Below are 20,004 nucleotides of genomic sequence, written 5' to 3' on the forward strand. Positions count from 1 at the left end.
AGGCAGCCTGCCTTGGTACTGAGGTGATGGGCATCCCTCTGTGCCAGGCAGCCTGCCTTGGTACTGAGGTGATGGGCATCCCTCTGTGCCAGGCAACCTGCCTTAGTACTGAAGTGATGGGCATCCCTCGGTGCCAGGCAACCTGCCTTGTTACTGAGGTGCTAGGCATCTCTCTGTGCCAGGCAGACTGCCTTGGTACTGAGCTGATAGGCATCCCTCTATGTATATACCATGGCTTCTGCTTAAGTCAAGGAGGAAGTGGGATTTCTGCAAACTGAATACAGGTGACTGTCAGAGAGAGAAGGTCAGGAGAGTTTGCCTCTGCAGGTTGGAGGTTGTGTTGAGTTGAGGGTCTGAAATTGCACCTTAAAGACCTGTTTCTCTGCTAAGCTGCCATTTAGTTTAGGACCTGGGGCTGGTTCTTCCCATCATTCTTGTCACCAGCCTTGGTTGGGTCCTAAGGATGCAGCTCATGGGGAACATGGGACACAAGGAAGACTCGAGGAGTGCTCTTGCTCCCTGGGGAGGTAGTGCATTCTGGAAAGTGTTTATCATGCAAGCTTGAGGTCTGAATTCAATTGAAACACCAAGTAAAAGGAAAAATACCTTAGCCTTAAAACAACAACAGACAAACAGAAAAACCGGGCATGATGACACATGTTTGTAATCCTGTCACTGGGGAGGCAGAGAGAGAGACAGGAGGATCCCTGGGGTGTACTGGCCAGCTAGCCAGCCTACTCAGAGAGCTTTACGTAAATAAATAAATAAGAATTTCACCTCAGAAATAAGGTGGATACCCAAGGTTTTTTTCCTGCACGTTCTCTCTCTCTCTCTCTCTCTCTCTCTCTCTCTCTCTCTCTCTCTCTCTCTGTGTATGTGTGTGTGTGTGTGTGCGTGTGTGTACATGTCTATAATCAAAACAGCATGGGTTCCTCAGTACTGGCTCTCAATATGAATGGTACTAGGAAAGGGGGTTCCTCCAGGTGAGACCCTATCTGCCAAGTTACGACTGCCTGTAGGACCTGGGTGAAAGGAGACATTCATTATTCAGGTGACACAAGGGCAGGCCAGACTGCTGGCAGGGGGTGTCCTCTGGCTTCCATGTGGGACACTTGCCATCTCTGACCTCCTGTGGCTGTAGTACCTATTATCCCTGTCCAAGCCCAGAGCCCTCCACAGCACCCCCTGCCCCCAGGGTTGACAGCACCTTTCCCATCTTCTTGCTGTAGAGCCTTTCAAACTGGCCTTAGAGGTTTCTCATGCAAATTAAAACCCAGGCCCATTCCCATCAACCCTGTCAGGAATGAACATCTAATCACTTGATGTGTTAAGTGTGGAAACCAAGGAGCAGAATCCAGCATCCAGACCCAGTGAGCATCGTCCAAGTGGCTCCAGCTTGGGCCGAAAGAGCCTTTGCTGCCTTGATCCCACCAGGCTGAGGAGGTTTCGGCCACTGACTGGGGACAGTGCTGGTTGTGACCATCTAACCCATGGGACTGGAGTTGTGCTGTGGCAACTTGTGGCATGGCTTTGGACAAGAAAACCTTGCTGCCTTTATAGGGCCAGGGAAACCCTGCTAGCAGAGTCTCTCTGGTTCTTCCTCCCACACAGTTCCTGAAGGAGACTTGCCAGAGAACACACAGGGCTCTGTAAAACTGTAGTCTCAGAAAAACTGCAGTACTATGTGCATCTACACATGTCCACTACTGCAGGGCCCGCTCTTCTATGTGGGGTGCACTTTTAAAATGTCACTCTTCTGGTACCAGGCATCAGTGTCCACTCGTGCTCTCTCACCCCAATCCACGGGGAGTTCTCTGCTGGAGAGCAGGGCACTAGGAGGCTTCCTCAGTACCATCTACACACAGTCACACTGGACAAAGTGAGTCTGAGCCCCTGGGGAGAGGGCCCCTTCCTGTGGTCCGATGGTGAGGGTGAGCTCTGCTCTAGGCAGCAGCTTCCTCAGTTGCTGTGTGATCCAGCAAACTGTAAGGCTGCAAGTCCCTGCTCCCCCACAGCCTTCTCCTCTCTGCACTGAGCCCAGAAAGAGGGAGCCTTCACTGGCACCCATACTGCCCACATTCTTTGTCACGATAGAGAGCCCACCTAGGCAGAGGCATGCAGGTAGAAGTACCTGGAGAATGTGAAGGTGCAGGCCACTGTCTGGGCAGGGGTCCTGGGATGGAGTAAGGCTGGGTGAGAGCACACACTCGGAGCCTCGGAGTGTGTACCCCGTGTGACCATCTGACTCGGACACTGTGCCTGCCTTCCGGGCTGTGCCACACAGCTTTGGCCACATTTTGAAGAGATGGTAAAATTTTTTTCATAGAACCCTTTGTAATCAGTGACAGATTCATATTTTGAAAAACTGTTAGCACAAATTAAGCATGTCCTCCAAAGGATAGCAGTGTGATTAATAACTGTGTATACCATGTGGTTACCAGATTCACTTATGTCACCTCCAGTGGCCTGTGAACTCCATCGGAGCCACTGTTCTGTCCTCGGTCTCTGATGCCACACTTAGAATATTGTGACACTAAGAAACAACAGCCTCACCTAGCAATTCATTCATTCATTCATTTGTTCATTCGCTCACTCATTTGTGGGAGCACACTGTACACAGGTATTGGACCTGCCTTTCCTATGCTTGATAAAATGGCATCCCAGATGTCTTTCCCATAGCACACGTAAAGCCGTGGAGACCAGTTGTGCACAGCAGTGATTGAACCCAGCACCATGCACACACGAGACAAGTGCTCCTCCACTGAGCTGTACTCCACAGCCTCTGACAGTTGTTGCCTGATGGGTGCATGTTGGACAAGATCCCCTCTGAGTTGACGACACAAGCATACTGAGTGCACATTCTACCTGCCTTCCTAGGACGCCAAGTTTGTGGAGGAGCGACGAAAGCAGCTCCAGAGTTACCTACGCAGCGTCATGAACAAGGTCATCCAGATGGTGCCTGAGTTTGCTGCCAACCCCAAGAAAGAGACCCTAGTGCAGCTGGTGCCCTTCTTTGTGTGAGTACCTGTTGGGGGGAATACTCCTGGACACCACACCAAGCTCTGTCTGGGGCTTGTGGAGCAGGTGGTACCTAGGAGCTGTCGGTGGTGCTGAAATGCAAATTCCACCCTGCACTTTGGGAGACCTGTGTGAGTGAGTGTCCTTGATGGTCTCTGTCCAGGACTGTGCTTAGAGTTTTTATTACCTTTTAAAAATGTGTGTGTGTATGTAAGTCAGAGAACAACTTGTAGTTGCTTTTTCTCCTTCCACCATGTGGGTCCCAGCGGTCCAACTCAGGTCAGCGGGTGTGGCAGCAAGTGCCTTTAGCGTATGTGGGCAGTGCTTGAGATGGTGCCTTATCAGTGACAGTCACTCTGCTCCAAGTGTCATCCTTGCCTGAGGCGTTTATGTCTTTGCAGTTAGAGTGATCGTGGCACAAAGCCCTATGGTTTTCAGTGTCTCCAGGTACTGTTGAAGCTGATGATAGTGTTTCTAATATACTCCCTTCATGCAAGTCCCAGGCGAGAAGCCATAGGAAAAAGCCTGTGGGTCCCTGCAGGTACATTTGAGAATCTCATTTGAGAAGCCCTTGTCTGAGTCTGGATAATTTGCTGGGACAAAATTAGAGTTTCTTTCCACTGGGGCTCTTTAAAACAGTATGCAGCAAGGCATCTGAGGCATTCACTCCCACAGTGATGCTACAGCCAGGCTGATTTCCACTGTTTGTGGGATGCGCCAGGACTTCCAGGCTGAGCTTCTGACCAGACAGAGCTACTTTCTGCCCTGCAAAGGCCCTTCTATTTTAGCTGAGAAGACTGCTCATGGGTTCTGGCTGTCTCAAGGTTTGTGAAAAGACATGCATCTCGTGCACTGTGTGTTGAAAGATGCCTTCCCCTATTTACTGTTATCCAGTTAGTAGGACACCAGGGCCTAGGTATTCATACTTGGGGAAGGCCACAGTACATCATGAAAAACACTAACTCATCTCTCACAGACATCTCCAGTTCAGGTGTGTTGGGAATTAACCTTTCCCTATGAGTCCCATCAATTTGGGGTTTATTTTCTGTTGTAGAGCCCCAAGAGGACTGAAGGGAAGGAATCTGAGGGTCCCAGCTGGCTCCTGCAGGCCATTACCACTGTTGAATAAACACTGCTAGGCTGCTGGGCTGTGACAACTGTACTGCTCTGTGCAACAGTTCCAGAATGCAGGCTCAGTAGTTTGTGTTAATCGGTGCTGTGAGAGATGCTTTCTGTCCCTGATTAGTGCACAGAGCACAGGGTCCAGTATTGTGAGCTTAAAGAGCAAAGGGAATTTCAGCAGGAGACCAGGGAGTGGAAGTTTGACCAAACACTGGGCTAGACTCTGGGTAGCACTAAATATCCGTGTCCCTTTGGCTTTCCTGGACATTACAAATTAAACTATATCTCCTGTCTATTGTGGGCAAGATGAGGCTGCAGGGTGAAAGCTGCAGGTGGTTCAGAGAGGTGATCTGCAGCCAGATCTTCGCCATACTAGCAAAGGTCCACACGACCTTTGAAGACCATGAGACCAGCATCCCCGATGAAGTTCCTAGCGAGAGAGTTACAGTTAGAGATACGTACAGAGACACGTATTCTCTCTCTCTCTCTCTCTCTCTCTCTCTCTCTCTCTCTCTCTCTCTCTCTCTCTCGCACACACACACACACACACACACACGCAGAGATACACAGACAAGTATACATATATACACAGAGATATACAGACAAGTATACACACATGCACATTCACACAGACAAGTATATACACATATTTATACACATTCATACAGATACACAGGCAGTGTACACATACACACACAGTCTCACACACAGAGGTTCACAGTTAAGTATAAACACACAGACACACAGACAAGTATACACACATATACATATACACTCACACAGACACACAAGCAAGTATACACACACATATAAATATACACTTATATACACAGAGATAAATACGTAGACAAGTATGCACACATATATACATATACTCATACATAGACAAGCCTACACACATATACACATACACAAACACACACAAATGTCATACACACAACTATATGAAAACACGTGTGCACATATGCATGTATTTCTATTTAACGAAATCAACCCTCAAAGCATTATTGTTACTAAATCTCTGCAGCTGTCCCTTGGGTCTTATTTTCATGTCGAGTGAGTGAATATTCAGGATGCATTCCCGAGACACTGTCACAGTCAGATGGGCCAGCCTCATGCCGCACCTGCCTTTTCTCATCGTCTTCTAGGCTCTTGATGTCCTGGTGGAATTGTATGAAGGTGCCGTTAAAATGCGACCCCACAAGGTTTTGTAACAGATTATAGTGATATGATTACACGTATAGACTATTTTATAACGTGTACAGCCAGAGAAGAGGCATAATTGATCTTAGGACTGCTCCCACCACATGGGGAGCCTAGCCAGAATGGTCCCCTCACCTAGGTTTGGGGATGCAGTTGGGAAACTTACAGCCTGTGAGCACACCTGATCCTTCTGTTTCTGAAGTGACGTGGTTGCCACTATAAAATAACTGAACGCCATCAGATTAAAACATTGAGATTTCAGGCTTCTCTTGAACAAAGAATTGCTCTTGCCCTGCCCCCTGCCATACAACACTCGGCTTTGACCACTCTGTACCCCTCAGATCCTGCTGTCTCCTAATGCTACCCCTGTCTCCCCACTATACACATCACTCTCTGGCTGGTTTCAGACATGCTCATGGTGTCATGTGCTCACTGTATCACACACTCACAGGACCTGCCTAGTTCTGCAGAGACTCGAGGGTGTGGCTCTGGACCATGGCCTCTCTTCCCAGAGCCCGTCCACATAGGTGATGGACTTGGGATACATGCATTTGCTCATGCCATGTGCCTGCCTGTCTGTTCTGTGAGCCAATCTGTGTTTACTTCCTATTTTAGTAGCCTATCCCCCCTGGAGATATGACAGGGAGCAGGGAAGATCAGACCCCTGAGAGGAATTGAGTGGTGAATTCCCCCTAAATATGCCGTTATGTCCTCAGGATTCTGCAGTGTTGGTCTACTTGGGACAGTGCCTGCTCCCACACACACTCTGCAGCTGTCAGTGCCGTTACATGTCCAACTTCATGGCTGTTGAGAAAATCTGAGAGTGGACTTGAATGAGAGCAGGTTAATGTGCCTTCCCCACTTTGGCCTGCAGCCCCTCTGAGGCATAAAGTGGGACAATGGAAAGTGGGCATTTCTTCTCCATTTTGGACTCTGTACCAGTGTGGCACATGGGGATGCCAGACTTCCCCTGCACACACCAGATAGGGAGCAGAATGATAGCAACCCCTACTGTCCACTCTGAGGAGCCCCACATTGTCTGTGTTCTTCGAGCACTTGTTTTCTTAATTAAATTTTTTATTTATTTTACATGCCAACCACAGTTTCCCTCCTTCCTCTCTTTCTGTTCAGAAAGGAACAGGCCTCCCATGGGAGTCAACAAAGCATGGCACATCAAGTTGAGGCAGGGTCGAGCTCCTCCCCCTGCATCAAAGCTGGGTGAGGCCACTCAGCATGGGGAATAGGTTCCCATAAACCAGCTCATGCGCCAGGGACAGGTCCTGATCCCACTGCTCGGGTTCCCACAAACAGACCCCACATGCAGATAGCCTAGGTCGGTCCCACACAGGCTCTCCAGCTATTGGTCCAGTGTCCCAGGACTGCAACCTGCTGGGGAGGTTTACTCAGGTCCTTGGGGAAAAGTTGGTGCCATTACTGAAGGGAGGGCTGGCTTGAAGAGTTCCCTGAGGAACTGGGCAGCACATCCCAAGGTTTCAGTGATTTGCTAGGCTGTCATTTAACACGTTACTAAAACATTTCTTTATAGAGGAACTCGCCACTTGGGAGCTGCCATGCCCCTGGTGGGATAGGTGAGGGAGACAGGGTGAAGTAGGTCTCAGCACAGAGTTCACCAGGGGTGTGGTCCCCGTTTCTCCCCACTCACCATTACTTTTACTCCGGATGTTGTTAAATATAGCTTCTGCTGAATTGAGAAATCCCAGAGAGCAATTAAGTTTCGCCCAGGGTCACAGTGGGCTGCCTTGTCTCTGCCAGGGCCCACTTGAGTCCACACTGAGGCTTTTTGTCTCAGAAGGGGTTACTGATGTGCACAATGCAGAACCTGCTATCCTAAGCTGCTGTGGCAGATGATCAGGAGCCTTCTAGGTGCCACAGTCCTTGTCAATGCCGAGCTCTGGAGAGGGTTTAAAAATAAGTGTAACTTTAATAGCATTGAGAGGGTCGTGCCTTGCTTTGTTGAACTCTGACCTTCCACAGCATCCCAGTCTCCATTGTCTGCCCAGGTAGCTCCTGTGTGACCTGGGGCAGGAGGCTGCCTCTGTCCTGGATCTAGATTTAGTCAAGAGGCACAGAGCGAAGCCCAAGGTTGTAAGCCTTTCTCCCAGCCCTCCGCTGCTACTGTGTTGCAAGGATAGACTGGTGTTTCTCTCCTTTTCCTCCCTCCCCGTGCCTTTGCAGAAGCTGAGTACGCTGTAAACAACGGGCATGCTTGCAAATGAAATAAAGACTAATTATGCTAATTTGCATAGGATGTGCCACAGGATAGGAGCTGTAAGAAGTGTGTTCTAGAAACATGCTTCTGGTGTGCTCGTAGCCTCACTAGGAAGTAGGTGTAGCATGTTGAGAGGCTCTGAGCAGGCTGAGTAGACTCGTTGGGTCTTGTTAAGCTGTTTGCAGACCTGTGGGCTCTATGATCAGGCGTGAAACAGTTGTTGAAAGCAGTGTGTGCTTTGCCCTGCCAGATGCCCTTCTTTCTGTGGAGTCATTGAGACCCACCGGTGTTTGTGTGGTTATTTCTTCTCCAGGTGAGAAAAATAAGCAGCATTGCAGCAGTGCTGGTGGGATTAGCTGGAGTCATCCGTGTCTGGGGATACTCTTGCCTGTTACTCTCTCAGTTCTGTTCACTGCACAGGTCACTGTAGGTCGTATAATGGTGAATGAAAAAGTCTGAGGTATCCTAAGAATAAGTTCTTGTTGGGGGATTTCAAGTCTGACTTAGGCATCAAAATCACAGAGACTCCTTCTTGGAGCATCATTGGAATACAGATTCCCAGTACACTCTAGGAGTGGCTAACTTGAAAGTCACTCAGGTGATGACTTTCCCCAAAGAAAGAGGGACGAACAAAAAGTAGTGATGACCAAGATTGGGCTCCAGGGACATGGGTGGAGTACAGCACCAGCCAGGCAGAAAAGAGGCTGGGAAGAAGCTGTCAGGGATGGACGGGAGGATTTCCAAAGTTTCTCCTTTGTATGAATGAGCTGTGAAATTAGCACCTCATCTCAGAGCATCAGGAATAGTAAGTTGTCCCTCGACATAGGCTGCCAAGTTGGCAGAGGCCCCGTGGAGCAGGCGGCATGGCACAGCTGTGGTGGCATCCCTGCCACTCCATCAGTGCAAGAGCATCCCAAGCCAGCTCTCAAGGTCAACACGGATGCTCCAAGGGATCAGGCCCAGCCTGCTGTTGGGCAGGGCCTTACCCAGCTGGCAGACATGGGAGGCCCTCATTCTACAGTGAGCAGTGTATACAGAAACGGAACCCTTTGGCCATGGTGCCATGTTACCATATGTTAAGAGACTCTGAGCAGGCTGAGGGCTAGACTTGCTGGTCTTGTAAAGCTGTCTGCAGACCATGGTCAGGAGAGAGACAGGTGTTGAAAACAATGGGTTCTTTGTCCTGCCAGATTCCCTGAGCTGGGTTAGCCTTCTTTCCATTGAGTCGTTGAGACCCACGTGTCGCCTTTAGTGTCTGTGTTGTTATTCCTTCCCCAGGTGAGAAAGAATGAAACTAGGAAGGAGACTAAACATGAGATTGCACATCCAGCGTTCGGCTAGGGGCAGGAGTGGAGCTGACCAGGTCAGAGGGATTTCATGCTCCCATTGCCAGCTCTCCGTTGTGAAGTTCAGGGTCTCTGTTATGGGTCCTCTGGTGAGGGCACGTGTCTGCTTTCCGTCTCCTGTGGGAACTCTCTGGGTTCAAGACGGGTCTGCCGCAGCCCCTTCAAGTTCTGCCCAAGCCCCCACTTTGGAGCTCAACTGAAGCACAGGTTTCAGAAAGGGCTGGAAAATGGGGCTGAAGAAGATGCAACGAGGAACTCGGGATCTGGCATCCTCATGGGGCATGGCCTCAAATATCTGCTCTGCACTGCACCACCTGACCTGCTGCTCCTAGCTGGCTTGCTTGGGAGCCACAGCCCTTTCATGTCCCTTGTCTAATATGCCGGGGTGTGCTAGACGACCCTAGAACATTGAAGTCCACGATCCGCCTGCGGAGGAAGAGCAGAGCTGTTTGGATCCCTCCTGTTTACACTCGGGGACTTGCTGTGACAGGGCTGCAGATGTTTTCTCACCCGCTTGATCTGGGAAGGCAGCTTAGGAATCTACTGACACAGCAGGAAGCGGTTGTGATGCTGCCACTTGGCACAAATGTTGTCTGGGACCTTTTCCTCTCAGTGGCTCAGTGGTGGCGTCTGTGGTGGTGGAGGACGGCAGGCTGTGTTTGACCCGAGGCTGTGTCACCGACCTGGTGATCTCAGACTTGCCCCTTTGCAGGCTCCATTCCTCTGTTGTCCCTTCTGTGGACAATGCTGGCAGCTGGCATGCTGAGACTGAGCTGCACAGTAGCTGCAATGGTGTCACTAGCAGAAGTGTGCACAGGTCATTCCTGGGCTCTTAGTAACAGGGCAGAGTGTGTGGCATTCTGAGATGGTAGGGGCACAACGAGCATTGCACAGTTCACTAGGTCCACAGAGCTCTCCATGTGTGTCCATGCCATGGCCACATCCTTTATTTTGACCTGAAAGGCCTTGGCTGTGGCAGTGTTCACATGATGCGCCCCCATGGCTGAGCCCAGAGCCATGGCAGCAGAGGGGAAATCTTCTTTCTCCTGAGTGAGAGGCTCAGCACAGAGGGCGGGTTTCCTTATGGTGGAAAAGCCAAGCTGCAGTGGTGGGTTGCCTGCCACAGTGCGTTGTAGCCGTATCAGCGCAGAAAGGGCAAGACTGGGCCCCACGGCCCTGTGACCAGATGCTGGGTCCTCATAGCTGGTGGCCTGGCTCTCAGTCACAAAGACCTCACACGGCCCTGTGACCAGATGCTGGGTCCTCATAGCCGGTGGCCTGGTTCTCAGTCACAAAGACCTCACAGGCTAGAGAGGACTGAAAGAAATGCCCCCATGGGTGTGGCTTCACAGCAGCGCTGTTCTGACTGCAGTCACAGCTTTGCTTTGGTGTTCAAAGTCTCACGTTAGTCCCCAAAGGATACAGTTGGCAGCATAGATATTACTACAATTGCCTGCCCTACTTTGTGACTTTTATTTTTAAACATTGGAGTCTCAGAAAATTCAGTTTGGAGAAAGGGAAAAAGATTAGGATATTTTTGGCACAGTGCCCTCCTTCCAGTTTAGGGTTAGTTAAAAACAGTGGCAGAATGGCTGTGGTGGCAGAGGTGTGGTGACGGCTGAGCTGGCTCGTCTCCGCAGAGCCACCGCTCTGATGGCAGCTGTCCTCTCTGGGGGCCGGGCAGGGTGACCAGCGTCTCCTGCCGTGTTACTGCTGTGTGGAAAACACCAACTGTAGGCCTCAGTGGCCTAGAGTTCTAGCACTGCTTCTGCTTCAGATGACAGTTTAGGAGCCCTGTACTCGGCTGGTCTCTAGTGGGGCCCCAGAGGGCTTTCGCTGGGTCACATCTAGGGCAAAGTAGTGGAGGGAGGGGTCAGCTCACACTAACTCACAGGTTGAGCAGGGGTATAGTGGGAGGAAGGGGGTACTGGGGCTCAGGGTCCAGGGATCATTTCTTACAAGTTGTGTGAGGGACTTGGGATACCCTTGAACTGTATTCTGCTCCTGCTGAACCTCCTGGCATATGCAGAATGCCCATACGGCCTGGATGGCCATCCCTGGCAGAGTCGTTGTCCCCAGCAAGGTAAGGTGTCTCGAAGCTCCACAGAGGTGCCTACAGCCTGAGTGGTAAAGTCAGTCAGAGTAAAGGACAGGCTTGGGCTTTGGCTGTTACTACCGCAGAGCTCTCAGCCCATGAGGTCAGGAAGTTGATGGTGGCTTGGAGGCCCGGGCTTCTGATGGCACCTCCTAATACTGAGCTGGGAGTCGGGAGATAGCAGCTCGCTGGAAAGGACAAGACAAGGGAGGCCATGGACCTTCTGTCACCTTTAGGCACTTGCTTCCCCTCTTACTTTTACCCAAGAGGCCGAGTTTCACATAGGGGTCTTGATTCACCTTACATATGGAAACGTTGTATCACAGGAATGATCTCAACACAGTCATCAGTCCCTCTACAGGGGCAGGAGAGTGGGAGTGACCTGATCGTGTCCACACAGCAGGCAGCTGCAGGCCTGTGCTTTATGGCTGTGAGACTCACAAGGACTTGGGTCCTGGTCCTGGGGAGCCTCCTTGCCATTAAAGAATGAAATGCAGCCAGGCCATGGGAGTGTGGGCTGGGAAAGGGGAAGCTACAGTCCATGTGGGGGCAGCCTCTGAATGATGGCCCATGGCTCTCACCCCTGTGAACTGTGGTGAGCAGGCAGGGAGCCCTCAGGTAGCAATCTGGGCCAGTTACCGATTGACATTGAAGGGGCTGATGTAGACCTCCCTTAGGACTGTGATTTGGGGGCCAACCCCTAAGTCTCAGTGCATGAAATAGATGGGAAACAATGAGGCCATGCTGGGTTGACGTCCTCAGTCTGTCTTTGAGCTGCACTTGTGGCCTTCTGTTTGCACCTGTGACATGACCGTGTGGTGGGGTGATAGATTGGTGCTCTAATCATGAAAACCCTGTTACCTTCCTACCCTGTGCTCAACCCATGAAGGATACTGTGAGGAGAATAGAAATACTAGAGTGATCTATTGATAATTATAAATAATTACCACGAACAAGAGGAGAAATCTTTATTTCCCATTATCCACAGGACTGCTGTGATTCAAACTGTTGTTTTGACTAAAAAAATGAACAAAACATGATGAGAAAATTAGAGATGTTTAAGCAGCTACCTTCCCTGCTAAAAAAGGAAAACTTCACACATATGCGATTAGGAAATCAAAGGGTTCAAATTAGTCCCAGCACTCAGAGGAGGACCAAGCTCAGTCAGCTTACCTGGGGCCTGTCAGTGTAGTAGCCCAGGCTAGCGAGGAACACAGCCAGAGTAGCTCCTGCTCTCCACCAGGTGCGGGGTGTGAGCCTGATGTATTCCAAGCAGATGCTGGTGGTGCTGGAGCAATTCAAGGCCCTGGGCCGAGAGTATTCAACCTTCTGGAGACAGCAGAATGGCTGCATAGTGAGGGGAGGTGCCCATGCAAAGACAGCAGGTTCCAGTAAACCTGTAGTCTAGGGAATGGGATGGGCTAGGAACACTGGGGAGGAGTTTGAGCATGGGGGGGTGGGGTGGAACCAGGCAACCATGGAGATGAGGGAGTGCGCATGGTGACATCGCTGCTGTGTGGAATTAGAAGCACAGGGTTATAGTTAGTAAATAAATGTCTTGGAAACACTCAGGAGCAAGAGATGGGCTTTGTGAAGCCTCTGAACATTCTTGCAGATTGGATAGGGAACCTGGGGACAGATGCCTGCATAAGGTATAAACAAGTGGTACCTGGCACATGAGCGAGGTAAGGTCATCAAGGAGAGAGTGACGTGAAGGAAAGGACTAGTGGCTACCCTTGGGGACATCAGGAGGTATTGGGGGGAAGACATAATGTTCATAGGATCTTCCTGTCTAGAGCATCCTCTGCCTTCCTGCCAGTGAGAATAGAAGCTGCTACATGGGCAGACAGGTGGCCTGGCTGTGTGCCTGCCATCTGGGTGGGGCCTTGGTGTGGCCTGCCCTCTGGTGGCACTCTGGTGCTAGAGAGTGGATGATGGCATCTATACCTGCCAGACAGGAGCAGCCCAGAGTGACCCATGTGAGCTAGGCACCAGGCTGTTTTTTATTTTGGCTACTGCTCTGGTTCTGGTTTGGTTTCTACAGTGCTTGAAATGGGGTCTAGGGCATTGCACACATTAGGCAAGTGCTCTGCCCTTACACTGCATCCTTAAAGGCACTGATGTCCTCTTTAGTGTACGGTCCTGACTAGATACCTCTGGGCGCCATGCCACCAAACCCAGGAAAGCTAAGTGTCTTCATTAAAGGAGATCTCAAGGCCCAAGGAAGTTGAGATGTTGCCCATCATGACAGCAGAGCTGTGGTTGCATGCATATGACTGAGTCCAGCATCTCTTCTGCCACACTTAGGGCATGGGGCAAGCTGCAGGGCATTGAGTGTAGATGGTTTGCTGCTGAAACAGAGGCAGTTTCAGCTGTGCCTGGACGCTAACAGGAACTCAGCCATAGCAGCCATCACGTCTGTCGCTGGGACGGTTCAGGGACACATGTTTTAAAGCCAGGCCTGTTCTGGGAAGACAGAAGCAAAACCAGGTGACAGCATGCTTGATCTGCTGGAATGATGTGAACCCATGATCTCTCTTTCCCTCAGCACTCCCTCCTCCACAGCCGGCTTCTCCAGGACTCTTATATCACTCCACAGAGAAAGGAATTCTCATGCCTGGGCTGAGGTGTCTTGGCCAAACTGGTGATATTTTCAGCAGGCAGAGAAGTTGCAAGCCACAAGGGGGCCAGAGCTGAGCTGGGAAATTCATGTTGGTGGGGTGCCAGGCCCCATTTTCATTAGCTAGCGACTCTGGGACCCCAGCAGCTCTACATTGCAGAAGGGATGCTGGAAATGGACATTGCAAATATTAGGCAAATGCCCTGTCCTTGTGCTACATCCCTGAATGCATTGGTGGGTTGGATGAAGGACTGATCCACTCTGTTTCAGTTTATAACAGAGCCCCTGCTCTGGGAGTTTGAAGATGTGAGGCCTGGCCACTCATTTCAAAGGAAGAAAAGAAAGTAATGATTAAAAGGCAGGAAGCAATTTTAACCAAAATTGCCATTTGTAAGCATTGACGGTTGCTGGGATACTGATGTGAAGTATTTAAGCTTGGGCACAGGAGAAATCCTGCATTGTGAAGCAGTCCTAGGCAAGGTGTGGTGTGTTGATCACTACTTGATTCTGGTTCTACAAAGGTGGCCCTAAGGAAGTCTGATTCCCATGAGATGATTTCTCCTGCTTATGGGATCCTACTGTAGGATGTGGCTCTGCTGGAATCCACAGTGGCTGAAGACTTTGAGACACCTTCTCAGAGTTGTATGTAAATAGGTTGTAAAATCAGACAGGTGACGCTAATCTCTATGCCCTTGACCTAGAAGAGGGTAGGGTGGGTTAGGTGTCCTGGTGTGCACACATTGCCTGAGTGGTAGCTGTGCTGCCTGCGTGTTGGTCAGCACAGACCTGTGCAGAACGAGGGCAGAGCTGCCTTCAAAGATCAGCTGCTGCTGGGCATGATGACCATGGACTCGGCAGGTGGATCTGTGTGTTTGGAACCAGTCTGATCTACATAGTGAGTTCCTGATAGCCAGTACTACACAGCGAAACCTTGTCTCGGACAAAGCCTGTCAGAGCCTGTTTGTGAGCTCTGGGGTCTCCGGTCTTCCCCATGTGGCTTAGGGAAGGGTAACATCCAGTGATTCCACAAGATGAAGGGCAGGGCTCAGTATGTTCCCACAGAAGCAAGGCCTCAGAGTCATCTTGGACACCTCATAGCCGACTGTCCTCACCGACCCCAGGAAGGAAGTGGGTCTCCTGCCTCGTGCAGCTCTAATGATGTCTGGAGACACCTACTACAATCGTGAGAGAACACAATCGTGTTGGAAGTCCACGGTGGCCTGTGTAACAATGACCATTGCTTAGTCCCCCTGCTCTTGAGTGCAGTCTTCCCTGCTCCCAGGAGTCATTTCAAGACTGTGCTCTCTGGGACAGCACTGGGATCTGAGTGAGATGAGGCCCTCTTCCCTCACTGGCAGTAGAATAGCATGTGGACTTTAGGGTCCTCCTCTCATACCCCTTTCCAAGCTGGGAGGTGGAGACCTACTGCCAGGCACCACCCATATAGGCAGTATATACGAGGCCTGCCAGCCTCTCTAGAGAGGAATCTGGAGGCAGGGCCTGGTTGATGTGATTGATGCTCTGAGGATCACTCAGTCTTAACAGCTGCTCACCATAGCCAATACCATGTGCATACGACCAATAGGAGGTGACTGGGGACAGTCATCCCCCAGGAGAGCTATATCTGCTGTATGCTAAACAAGAAATCCTCCAGGTGGCATGTGTGGTCTGAAGGAGGCTGAGAGGTTGTGCAGACTGAGGCTGCAGACCCAGCCAGTACTGCTATGAGAAGTCAACCTTGGGGTGCACTTGAGGAACCACAGGAAGTGCCAGTGGCAAGTAAGGAGGCTACATGAATGCCCGGGACACACAAGATCCCTCTGCCAGGAAGAGCTGGAGCTGCCACCACCTTCGTCTTGGCCTGCCCCCCTCATCTCGACATGCCCTGCCTTGTGCACAGTGTCAGTGGCCTCTGCCTCCTCCTCCTCATCTACAGAAAAAGGCTCTTGCTCTGCTTGTGGAGGTGCAGCTGAAGAGGACAGAGCCCACGATCCACTCAGAGCAGGCTTGAGACTGCAAGGGGTTTTCCCCATGCTTTTCTGTACACAGTAGGTCATCCGCCCCCACTCTGCTTTAAGTAGTAGCCACCATTTGTCCAGGTCAGGGACGCAGGCTGTGGGCTGTCCTGGGATGCAGAAGGTTGATGACTAGCACGAGACCCTATAGGACTGGAAAGGAAAAACACACGCAAAGGCTTTGAGGCTGTGCCCTACTATGTTCTTCTTTTCAAGGGGGGCTCAGGGGCGTCCTGAGCTGTGGCCGAGTCTAAGGGCTCAGGGTCCGCTGTGCTCACACCTGTGGCCTGGGCTCTGGGCTTATCCGTGCCACACGGCAGCATCCCCACAGGGCTGTGAGCCATGCCTTGGTCATCAGACACTGGCACGTGCCTTGACTCTCCTCTTGGATGAACACCAGCAGAGGTCCCTGTTGCACATCTGGCTGCACATCTGTTACAACCCTGGGTGCTCAGATTTGGGCAGCATTTTCTCTTTGGCTCTGGATGGGGCTTCCCTGGGAGATGTAAGGAAGCATGGCAGAGTTCCTGGCTGCTGAGCTGACCTCCAGCCTCAAAACAGGTTCCTCATGCTGCCCTAAAGCTAGCTCAGACACAGTCTGTGTTAGGGGGCAGCTTACACAGCAACATGGATATTTTATTTCTTCAAGCTACACTGACCAGTTGGAGCTGGCCAGACAGACACTCTCCTGTCTCTGTGTGACCTCTGCTGGTCTCACGTGTCCCTCCTGTCCCTGCCTGTGTCATTTGCATTTCAACTTTTACTTCAACTGAGTCTCCTCCTGTCTTGCAGGGATATCGCCCCGCCTGGAGAACCACTGAACAAGAACAGCAGGCCCAAGGTAGCTTCCCGCTTCCCTAAGCTGTCCCGAGGCCACCCCAGGGAGATGCGCAATGTGGAGCCTCAGAGTGGTGACCTCTGACCTCAGTGGAACCCAGACCCCAGTCACTTTGTGCTCAATCTAGCCATGGCAGCTGGCCCTGGACACCTTGGCAGGATGACCATGTTCCCACAGAGAACATGCTCTTCTTGTTGCCACCCAATTAAACTGGTCAGTTTTAGCTGCTGGCTCCCTGTCCTTAGAGCAAGGTATTGCTTACTGGACCGAAAAGATGGGGATACTGTTACTATACCCCCCAGGGTGCCAAGGATGGTTGTCACCTCCTCCAGTTCTGCCAGCAGGTCGGTGGGTGCCAGGACCCCTGGTTGAGATGCACGGCACATGGGCAGAAGGATCCTTCAGATGCCACTTATGACGTGTTCCCGCCTGGGAGCTAGAATGACTGTTACGCTCTTGGATTTCCTCTTGATGCAACTGCCTGCTGCAGCCTATGGATGGGACTCCTCCTCCCTGTTCCTCTGTCCACCACGGTAATTAGATACCAGCAGCACTGCCCCATGGCTGGTATGGATGGGACCTCTCCAGGAATAGTCCTCTAGTTGCCTAACAGAGGCATTGGCGGTGACTTTGGTCTTTGAAGAACTTCTCTCCTTGTGCTGGCTCCAGGAAGCACCGTCCGTGCAAGACACCTAAGGCTGCTCCAGCAAGGGCAGCTAGGTGGACCTGAGGGGTTTCACCATCCAGTCCAGCTGTGGGCAGCCTGGAGACCCTGAGGAGGACATCCCTGGCCCTAGATTGGTGGTTGTGACCTCAGGTCCCTGGAGATTTGGCTCTGGGCATTACTGTGGGAAGCCAGCAAGCACTACAGTGTCTCAGACCCACTGCCAGAACAGAGCAGAGAATGATTGTCCTCTGAGGTTGTTTAGCAGTGGGAGCAGAATACTGTGTCCCCCAAGGTGATGTTCTTCTATTGCTGTCATCTCAGGGCACCATCCTAGAGGCCAAGGCTCTCAGGCATGGAGTAGAATAAGAACCAGCTGCTTGGCAACTCTGCCTTCCTCTGCCCCTAAGCCTGGGTCTGTCTGCTTCTCAGGACCCACTGTCTCCCTAGCGCAAAACCTTGGTGTCTTGGGACAGCTTGGAAAAAAAGCTTACAAAAGGAACCATGTTCCAAGCAATGTGTGCATTCCTGCCTGCCCAGGAGTTCCCAGTGGCATCTGCCTATGGGGCGACAGCAGAAAGCAGCCCGGATGTGGTCCTAGAAGGGCTTCAGCTCAGGGCTAGACCTTAGCAAGGGGTCTGAGGAAGTAGGGCTCTCTAGCCCGAGGAAAGCTTAGCGAAAGTCCCCTAGAGGCAAGAGGGGACTTCAGAGTACAGGGAGACAGAAAGACCTAAACAGCTCCAATTCTGAAGGGCACCTTGGGCCAGGTGGGCTGTGCCCAAAAGAGGCAGAACACACCTTTCCTCCCTCATCACTGGGAGTAGGAGTTGTGGGAAGCAGGGAAGCCATCTTCAGCTTGCTGGGAGTGGAGGACCCAAGAGATTTTCAGTCCTAGAAAGTCAACGTGGTTCTTCTCTTGTCTGCCTAAGAGACCAGACTCCACACAAACACCACACCCAGAATGTAGGGCGGGCAGATGGACCCAGCGGCCAAAAAAAAAAAAAAAGACTCTGTGAGACTCTAGTAGCCCTAAGCCCACCTGAGCTTAGAGACTCAGATGGACACTTCGTATTCTGTCATGTTCTGTAAAGAAAGGATCCTGACACCTCCCACATCTCCACAGCCTATAGTTCCGAGCAGCAGACCTGGCCCCAACACGTCACTAAGAGTCTGTTCTCTCAGTGTAGACACAGATGGCATACAGAACTATCTTTCACATTCAGCACCTGCAGTTAAAGCAGAGGAAGGGAAGGGGGGGGGGGAAGAAAGGAAGAAAGGGAAAAAGAAAGAAAGAAAGAAAGAAAGAGAGAGAGAAAGAAAGAAAGAGAAAGAAAGGAAGGAAGGAAAGAAGGAAAGAGCAAGAGAGAGAAAGAGTAGATGCCTTGGCTTTCGAGGATTAATTATGGGAAATTTGCCCAACTCTGCAATAATGTCAATATGAGAATGGTTCCAGGGACCATGTGGGACTTTGGTTGCTTGATATCTGCCTCTTACCCACCCCTTTTTCCCCTTGTTGGGGATTGATACTGGGGCCTTGCAAGTGCTGGACAAAAGCTCTCCTCTGAACCACACTCCAGACCTGCTCAGACTGATCCCACAGAAACCTGGAAATCATTCTTGGCTCCAGGGTGCCTATCTCATTACCTCACAATGTGAGCATGTAACCCCCTGGAACTCGGGCAGAGCAGTGCAGACCAGGGGGTTCAGGTGATGGAAGGCTGTTCCCACAATGCTCCTAGATCTGAGGCCCAAAGTCTAGAGAGGAATGTAGGACCATGGCCACCCAGTGGGTCTGACACAGTGCCACCTCTTCACGAGACTGTTTCCCAACTCTGAGCCTGCCTGTGGCCTTGGCATCCTTGTGGCTGCTAAAACTTCGTTCTTGGAACAGTTCATGTGTCCTGAGACACAAGTCACAGTGTTCCAGGCCTAGGCTCCTGTGCCATCTACACCAGCTCCATCTGTGTAAGACACAGCTGTTGTGTTAATATAACTGGCCCCTAAGGAGAGGCTGGGCCCTGGTCTCGCAGGTCTATCATCAGACTCCATCCCTTTGGCACCCTTCACTTGCATACACCCACCCAACTGTGCCCTGCTGAGGACTGAGAAGCTTAGATCTTCAGTCACCAGGATGACCCAGCAGCAGTCCAGCCATGCTGCCTTGTTCCTGCACAGCTACACTGGCTGGGAGGCATGCAAGGAGGAGCAGCCTCGTGCCCATGGCAATAAGTCCTGATGTTCAACACTCCCACTAGGAACAATGCCACCCACTGCAGAGCTGCCTCCTGGTCGGGGACGCTGTGGCCAGAAGGCAGGTGCCTCCTCATGAACAAGGTCTATTGTAATGAACATTCTTCAAAATATTGTGCATTATTTCATTAAAGCTAGTGTTAATTGTTTGCTGTTTCTGTTGGTTCCGCGCTAACTTTGCACAACTGTAGCACTGTATATTTTATCTAATGTTTCTGTGCCAAATGTTTGGCTCTCTGTTCTCCATTATGGTTCTGAAGGAAAGTGTAGGCAGTGGGCAGGGAGAGTGGAATGCACCGGAGCGGACTGCAGTGGACCCTGGGTCAAGGCTCGGGTTCACTTCTCACCACGACCATCTCCCGTCTTGTAGACACTGCTCACTGCGTGTTTCAGCCGACATCTGCAACCTGCTCAACTCCACTCCCTGTCAGGGGAGACCGCTTGACCACGTGGAGGTTTTTGTCATCAGTAGGATGGATTGGGAAGCCCCAGGAAGAATCAGGACACAGGACACATGACAGTGGGTTGCACAGGAGCCCGTAGGGTTGCTGAGCACCTGGGAAGGACACCCAAGAGCTGGGACCTCTAGGGGAGCGAGGGTCT

The 20,004-nt window shown here is 51.2% G+C and overlaps 1 protein-coding gene across 2 annotated transcripts in view; it reads left to right on the top strand.

The window, feature by feature from the left end:
- Snx29 (sorting nexin 29) overlaps window positions 1-18,140 on the top strand; it is a 442,208-nt gene extending 424,068 nt beyond the window's left edge. For both annotated transcript variants that reach the window (XM_013347415.2, XM_026780573.1), the window contains 2 exons: window positions 2,878-3,017; window positions 16,442-18,140. In XM_013347415.2, the coding sequence (XP_013202869.1) occupies window positions 2,878-3,017; window positions 16,442-16,571 (270 nt within the window). In that variant the 3' untranslated portion in view covers window positions 16,572-18,140. The remainder of the gene's footprint in view (window positions 1-2,877; window positions 3,018-16,441) is intronic.
- Window positions 18,141-20,004: the final 1,864 nt, after the last annotated feature.

Source organism: Microtus ochrogaster, chromosome 7 (genome assembly GCF_000317375.1).
Source record: "Microtus ochrogaster isolate Prairie Vole_2 chromosome 7, MicOch1.0, whole genome shotgun sequence".
NCBI classification, from domain to species: Eukaryota; Metazoa; Chordata; class Mammalia; order Rodentia; family Cricetidae; genus Microtus; species Microtus ochrogaster.